The 7,586-nt window shown below is 70.4% G+C and overlaps 1 protein-coding gene across 1 annotated transcript; it reads right to left on the minus strand.

Moving 5' to 3' along the window:
* Positions 1-4,909: 4,909 nt before the first annotated feature.
* On the minus strand, positions 4,910-6,515 carry IER5L (immediate early response 5 like). Its single transcript, XM_070066575.2, has one exon. The coding sequence runs from the start codon at positions 6,305-6,307 to the stop codon at positions 5,084-5,086; it is 1,224 nt and encodes a 407-aa protein (XP_069922676.1). The 5' UTR covers positions 6,308-6,515; the 3' UTR covers positions 4,910-5,083.
* Between the last annotated feature and the right edge of the window lie 1,071 nt (positions 6,516-7,586).

The following is a 7,586-nucleotide window of genomic DNA, read 5'->3' on the forward strand; positions in this document are numbered from 1 at the left end:
GCTGGCATCCCATATGGGCACTGGATTCTGTCCTGGTTGCCCCTCTTCCAGTCCAGCTCTCTGCTGTGGCCCAGGAGTACAGTGGAGGACGGCCCAAGTGCTTGGGCCCTGCACCTGCATGGGAGACCAGGAGAAGCACCTGGCTCCTGGCTTTGGATGGGCACAGCGCCGGCTGTAGCAGCCATTTTGGGGGTGAACCTACGGAAGGAAGACCTTTCTCTCTCTCTAACTCTGTCAAATAAATTAAAAAAAAAAGTTTTTGGAACTCGTTCTATCGGAGAGGCGGGGGAGCCAGGGATGCTCCCATTTGCTGGTTCACACCCAGATGCCCGCAGCGGCCAGGGCGGGCTGGGAACTGGAGACTCCATCCAGTCTCCCACGGGGGTGGCAGGGCCCCGAGTGCTGGCCCCATCCCTGCCGCCTCCCGGGTGCACCTTAGCAGGGAGCTGGGATGCGGAGCGGAGCCGGGACTCGAACCCAGGCCCTCTGGGAGAAGACGCGGGGGTCGCAACCGGCATCTTAGCCCGGCCCAACACCCGCCCCATTCAGCTCCCCCCGCCTGCACACGTGCAGAGAGCATGTCGCCTGTACCTCAGGTGTCCCCAGACCCCAGACTCCCCGGGAGGGCATCTCGGGCCGGCCCTTCGGTGTCTGAGCAGAGCACCCCTTCTCTGCCTCCAGAGCTGGGAGAGGTGGGGCGCCAGCCAGCCCTCAGCCCTGGCCGCAGGTTTGGGACAGGACCCAGGCTCCGGGAGCGACAGAATCCTCCCCTGGAGTTTTTCGGAGCTGACACCCAGGGAGGCGGCCGGCATGGGCGGCCAGACCCCTCCGGGACGGGAGGCCGGGAGCTGCCTCCTTCACTCTCCGGGAAGCTGGTCTGCAGGAGGCGCGCGAGCTCAGGTGCAGGGAAGCCACAGGAGGCTGCCGGATTCGTGCCTGGATCCAGCTGAGCCTGAAGCCAGCGGCACGCCCGCTCACCGCGCCACGAGCCAAGCAATCCCACCCTTGGCCCACGCCGGTGCCAGAGGCGCTGCTGGCCCCTACAAGTGACAAACGCAGCAAGGAGTCGGCCCCTTGTCCCAGGAATCCGGAGCTTGGAGTACGCAGGGCGTGGGCGTGTGCCCCCCACCTGCGGGAGCTCTGGGGACCGGCTCCCAGCGCCACTGGGACTTAGCAACAGACAGCTTCAACATGCGGACCACGGGCGCCTGCCTGGTGATGTCCAGCATTCTTCCCCAGGCCGCTGCGGCCTCCGGCAGGTGGAGACCGGCCCGTCGTGGTTGTGTGCGACCTTGGGCAAGGGTTCGCCGTTCTGAAGCCAGGATGTTGCCAGCGCCTACCTGGGCGCGGAGCTGAGCCGAGCCAGCCCGCGTGGAGGGGTCGCTGCTGTTCTGGGTGTTCTAGGTCAGTCGGGTACCAAGCGGGCACTTTGTCGACGCTTCATCCAGCCGGTGCAGACAGAAGGACCCGGTTCCTGGTGTGCACGCTCTGTGCAGGGGGGGGGGGAAACACGCACGCACACACACACAGTGCACACATGCGTGCACGCGCACACACGTATACATGTACATACACACGCGCACACGCAGTGCACAAACACGTGCACGCGCACACGCACACACGTATACACATGCATACACACGTGCACGCGCGCGCGCACACATGTGCATGCGCACATACACACACGTATACACGTACATACACACGTGCACACGCACGCGCACACGTACACACACACACTCACCAGCCAGAGCTCAGCGCCCTACTCTGGCCCTGCTGGGAGCCTCGTTTGGCCCGGTATTTGGAGTCAAGGACGGCAGGCTCACGGGTGCATGTGCGCATGCGCCTGTGTGTGCAGGGGAGCTGCCAACCTTGGGAGGGCCAGGGACCTCCCGGAAGCACCCCCAAATTCTGCCCACGGGCTCTTGTGGGGTCTGGCCGAGTCCTTTCACTGGAGGCTCTTGTCTGTGGAGCTGGGCTGGACCCCTGCCTTGCCTCCCACCCTCCTTCAGGGGACGCCCACAGCCCTGGACCCCCACCCCCGCCCCATTCCAGCCTGTCTGGTGTGTTCCGCACGGTGCCATGGATGTTTGCGGCTGGCTGTGGTGCGCGGGGCCAGGGGCTCCTGGGGCGGCCGTGGGCGGGTGAGGATGCCCAGGGCTGCAGACAGGGCCCTCAGGGCGGTAGCGGGGCTGTGCGGTGCACCGGCTGTTTTGTGCGGAGGGGCTTAATGCGCCCCCGAGACGGCCAGGCGGTTGCGTGTTGGCTCAGCCATGTTACGCTGGGGGCATTAACCCTCTGTGTGACTGCCCAAGGTCCAGACGGGAAGTGGGGGGAGGGAGCCCTCTGTTCCGTGGGCTCCCGGGCTCTCCGTCTCCGTCCTTGGGTTTTTCCTTCGACCCCAACGTGCCTGAGAAGCCTAGCGCAGCTGACGCGTGGACAAGCCGGCGGCGGGCGGGAGACACCCGGCCTGGGGTCCTGCTGAGTGCGGGGCTGCCATCTCGCACCCCAGGGCCCCCACGCCTCTGCCGCGGGGATCCCGGCCGGGGGTACCGATTCCCCAGCCCCTCCCGGCGCCCAGCTCCGCGTTCCCAACAAAGGCTGCCGGCCACGTGCGCCGCTTCGACGCGGGCCCGACGCGGGCCGCTCTCGGGCTGGGGTCCCCGCTGCCGCCAGGGCTGGGGCGGTACGCGGCGCGGCGCCCCAGGTGCGCGCGCGGAGCGACCCCCGCAGCCCCACCACCCCCGGTCGCGCCTTGCCCACTCCCAGGCGCGGCCGCTGCAGCGCCCCGCAAGCGGCGCTAGGGGGAGCTGTGGCAGCTGGCTTGGTGGATGGACTCGAGCCGGCGCCTCCAACTGCGATTTCCTTGGACTTGCGGGAAGGTGGGGGGCACGGGGAGGGGGAGGGCGCCGTGCCCCCTCCTCAGCAGTTCCACGCTTCCCGTGGGAGGCCTAGAAGACAGGCCCGGGGGTCAAGGAGCCTTGCTCCCCGTGGCTCGCGCCGTCACGGCCTCTCCCAAGCCCCACCCGCGCCGCGGCCCCCCGAGACCCCCCGCCCGCTGGAGCGCGCCCCCGAGAACTTCGCCTCGTGCCACACCGGGGACCCCGATACGGACAGTCCCGGGAGGCTGGGTTGGGGGACCCCTGGGCGGCAGCCCCTTCTCTGGCTGCGGGAGGCGTGAAGGCTGGGAGGTGTGGGGTGGGGGCGCGAGCCTCGCTGCGAGTGGCGGGGGGGGGGGCGCGAGCGCCCCGGGGAGGCAGCCAGAGGAGAGACACCGGGAGACACCACGGAACCCGCAGCCAGCAGCCGGGCAGTCTACCGTTTTCTTTAGAACGCCCCCCGCCCCCCATTCTTCCCGCTCTGAGCGAAGCTGAAGGCGCCCCGCGCGCCCCCGGGCCCGCACGGCGGCCCCAGAAGCGCGCGTGGCTCCAGCCGGGAGGGCGCGAGCGGCCTCCGGGCCTCGGCACGGGCTCCCAGTCTCAGGTCAGCCCGTAGGTGGTCAGGGCGAGCGCGCTCCGAGCCTGCCTGCCCGCGTCCGCCGGGGAGGGGGCGGGCGCGCGAGCGAGAGGGGAGGGGCCGCGGCGGAGACGCCGCCAGCACACCACCAAGTGGCACCGAGCAGTGATAACAAACTCAACTTAAAAAAAAAAAAAAAAAAGAAAAAAGAGAAGGAAAAAACTTGCCCCAAGTTGCAGCCCGAGACACGCGGACGCGCGGGCGCAGGCGCGGGGCGGGGAGCGTGGGTGGCCCCGACGCCCCCAGGCTGCGGAGGGCTGAGCCTGGAGAGGCCGAGCCGGCCCCTCGCCCTCGGCTCGGCAGGAAACTCGCCGGAGACCCTGGGGCGGCCGGCTCCCAGCGGGGCGAGGACCTCGCAGGCCGGGCGGCCCGGGAGGCGCGCGCCCCCGGCCCCCGGCCGCCGACAGCCGCCCCCTCCCCCTTTCCAGCTCCCACCCCCGGGCCTGCGGATGTGGGCAGCTCCAGCCCGCCCAGGCTCGGGAGCGCTGGGGTTCCCACGGCGGGGGCGGGGCGGGGGCGTCTGTCCCCACCGCCCCCGGCTACTCGACTTTTTATTCAGATTATAAACTTCCACACTTGATCCGAACGGCTCTACCCGGTGATACACAATTGGGTACGCACAAAAAAAAAAAAAAAAAAAAAAAAAAAAACAACCACCACGGGCGCTGGAGGCTGGAGAGGGGCCGGCCGCCGGTCTCGGGGTGCGCGGGGGGCCCCACCTGCGTACAACAAAAGGCTTTTCGGTTAGACAGGCCCCGCCGGGCCGGAGACACGGGCAGGCGCGGACAATGCTGGGGGCCGGGGAACCAGGTGCAGGCGTCCACTTCCTTTCTTGTTCGGGGCGCACCGCAGTGCTGGGCATGCCGGGAAGTGTAGTCCGCGGGCGCCCACCCCCGCCCCCTCCCCACGCCGCGTCCGAGCGGGTCGGGGTGTCCGGCGCCGCCCGCGGGCCCGGGAGACGCGCGGGGGCCGCGGAGCCGGAGAGGGGCGGGGCGGGGAGGGGCTCGAGAGCCCGCCCCGGGGAGAAAAGGGAAAGAAAAAAAAAAAGTTGAAGTGTTTTCATTTGGAGAACTTTGGAGGCCGCCCCCAGAGACGGAACGCGCCCCGAACGTCGCCTGCGCGCAGAGTTTGCCTTTGTTTTTGCTCGGGATTTCACAAGTGCCGGCCCTCGCCCCGCCGCGGGGCTCGGGGCACGCAACGCCGCGCCGCCCCGGGGGGCCTGCCGCCCGGCCGCGCCCCCCGCCGCCCCCCGGGCAGCGGCCCCCCAGCCCCCGCCCCACGCGCCCGGCTGGACGCCGCGGCGACCCCAACCTCGGAGCTGGAGAGGAGTGGGGGAGACACAAAGCAGACTTAAACGGGCGCTTTTTCGCTGCAAAAAAATAAAAGTCCAAGGTTTTCGATTTCTCTCTCTCTCTGTCTTTTATTTTACAATTTATAAAACATCGGCCGCCGCCCCCCCACCCCCCTCACTGCGTGCCCCCAGCTCAGCCCCGGCCAGGGGCTCGCCGCTTGTCTTTGTCTGTCCCCGGCCCCGCGGGGCCCCGGGGCCCCGTGCCCTCGCAGCTCCCTAGAAGGCGACAATAGCCCGAGTCCAGGCGCCGAGGCTGGCGAGCGCCTGCTTGGCGCACAGCTGCCCGTTGAGCGGCGGCGGCTGTTGCTCCGAGGAGTCCGGCTGTCGGCTCACCAGCCCCGAGAAGCCGGAGCCAAAGATGGAGATCAAGTTTGAGATGTTGGACGCGTCCGGAGACGAGTCCGGGCAGAAGTCCTCGAAGCGGGCGCGCTTGCAGGGGGCGAAGGGGGCGCCCCCGGGGGGCTCGGCCCCCAGCTCGCCCGCGTCCTCCTCGTCGCCGTCGTCCTCCTCCTCCTGGCCGGGGTAATACTTGCGCTTGCAGCCGGAGGCGGACGCCAGGCCGGGTCCCGGAGCGCCCTGGCCACAGCATGGGCAGTGGGCGGAGGCGCAGCAGTCCTGGTGCAAGTAGCCGTTCTCCACCGTGGTCACCACGTGAGTGTCCAGGTCCAGTACGGTGGTCTGGCTGCTGCAGTGCACGCTGAAGTCCGAGGGGGCCGGGTACGCGCCCCGGTAGAAGCCAGGGGAGGAGGCGGGGGCCGGGGAGGCGGGCGGGGAGGCGGCGGCGGCGGCCGGAGGGGCGGCCCCGGGGGGCGCGGAGGGCGCGGAGCAGGCGGCCGAGGCGCGAGGGTCCCGCGGGCAGAGCGCGGAGGGCGCGGGCGGCGGCGGCGGCAGCGACAGCGGCGCAGGAGCCGGCTGCAGCGGCTCCAAGGGCTGCCCGCGGTGGGGCGCGCCGTGCGGCGGATGGAGCGCGGCGCACCCGGGCGGCTCCGTGAGCGCCCCCGCGCCGCCCGCGGGCGCCCCGGCCGCCGCGCAGCCCCTGGGCGCCGGGTGCTGGAGCTGGTGCAGCTGCTGCTGGAGGTGCAGCTGGTGGAGCTGGTGGAGCTGGTGCAGCTGGTGCCGAGCGGCCGGCTCGCGCGCCTCCGCGTCCCCGCCGCCGCCGCCAAGTTGGAGCGGGCCGAAGTCGGCCGCGCTGGCGGGCATGCCGGGCGCCGCGTACGCGAGGTGCTGGTGCTGGGGCGGCTGCTGCTGCTGCTGCTGCTGCTGCTGGCGCCGGTAGAGCTCGGCGTAGCGCTCGTTCAGGTAGAGCTGGCGCGCGTTGCGGAGGACGTAGGACACCAGGAGGTTCTTGTGCAGCTTGATGCCGCCGCGCTGGGTCCGGGAGCTGTGGATCTTGCGCAGGGAGATGCTGATCAGGCTCTGGGCGTCCAGGGCGCACTCCATGCTCCCGCGGAGACGGCGGCGGCAAAGCAGCCGCCGCCGCCGCCGCTGCTAAGGCTGCCGCTGTTTCGGCCTCCAGCCGGCCGCCGGGGCGCCGCCGGGCACGGGGAACGAAGCCCGGGTCAGCGGGTCGGCTGCGCTCCGAGAGGAGCCGCCACCATGCGTTGCGCGCCACCCGCGGGCTCGCGCTCCCCGCGCGGCGCCAAAGCAATGAGCCTCGGCCGGCCCCGGCCCCAGCTATTTAGCCGGGTGCCCGGGCCCCGCCCCACACCGGCTGAGCCAATAGGAGTGCGCAGAGCCTCCCGAGTGACAGGGGCTGCCCGCCCCGGGGCCACCCGGCCGGCCAATCAGACCAAGGCGGTTCCTTTGTGCTATTCAAATACCGAACGGGCCTCCAACGCCGCCGCTGCCTCGAATGTTCTCCTGGGGCCGCGGCGCCGCGCGGGACTCGGAGCCGCCGGGGTCGCGGTCTGCAGCGCGGGTCGCCTCGCGGCGGCCACTGCGGAGCCCGCGGCTGCCCCGGGCCTGGCTCCTAGGAGCTGAGGGATCCACTCACCTGGGCACCGCGGCGACAGCTCCTCCCCCTTCCGCACGGCTGGGCCTCACCTGCAGCAGGTGCGCGCGGCTCCCGGCTCCCGGCCACGCGGCGCCTCCTCCTCCTCCTCCTCTGCTGGGCCCCGGATGATTCTCGGGAGCCGAGGCCTTTGCGAGGGGTCAGTGGGGGCGCCGGCCTGACGCGGGGGGACCCCCGGAGGAGAGAGGTTTGGGGTTCCCTCCCACGCAGAGGATGCGGGCCTGGCTCCCCGACTTTGTGGCCCAGGTCTCTCTGAATGTCCACGGAAGGGCCGTCCTCCCACGGGAGAAGCCCGCGCATGGTCACTACTGTCCTCCGCGGAGACGGCTCCAAGGGGGCGGGGTAGACACCTGGCCACCAGGCGCGGCCCCTGGTCTCCTAATCTGGGCCTCTGTAACCTCCCCTTCCCTGCCTGGCTGGGGCAATGGTGATGGGCTTATTACCCGGTGCCTAGCATGGGGCAGGCCCCTGCCAGAAGTGCCCGGACTCCTTGCTGCACCACTGGGCAGGGCAGGGGCCATGGGCGCCGAGAGGAGTGACCTGGGCCCCCATGGAGCTGCTGCCCACAGAGCCAGGGTCTGGGCCAGGCCGGGGACCTCCAGACTGCAGGTGACTGCCAGGGTGGGGGCACTGGCCAGCTGTGTTGACAAGGTTTCCCTTCTCACCGGCGGTCGTCCAGAGCCAGCTTCTCCCCACCGGGGACAGTGA

Source organism: Oryctolagus cuniculus, chromosome 1, assembly GCF_051225735.1.
Source record: "Oryctolagus cuniculus isolate XC-2025 breed Fujian yellow rabbit chromosome 1, ASM5122573v1, whole genome shotgun sequence".
NCBI classification, from domain to species: Eukaryota; Metazoa; Chordata; class Mammalia; order Lagomorpha; family Leporidae; genus Oryctolagus; species Oryctolagus cuniculus.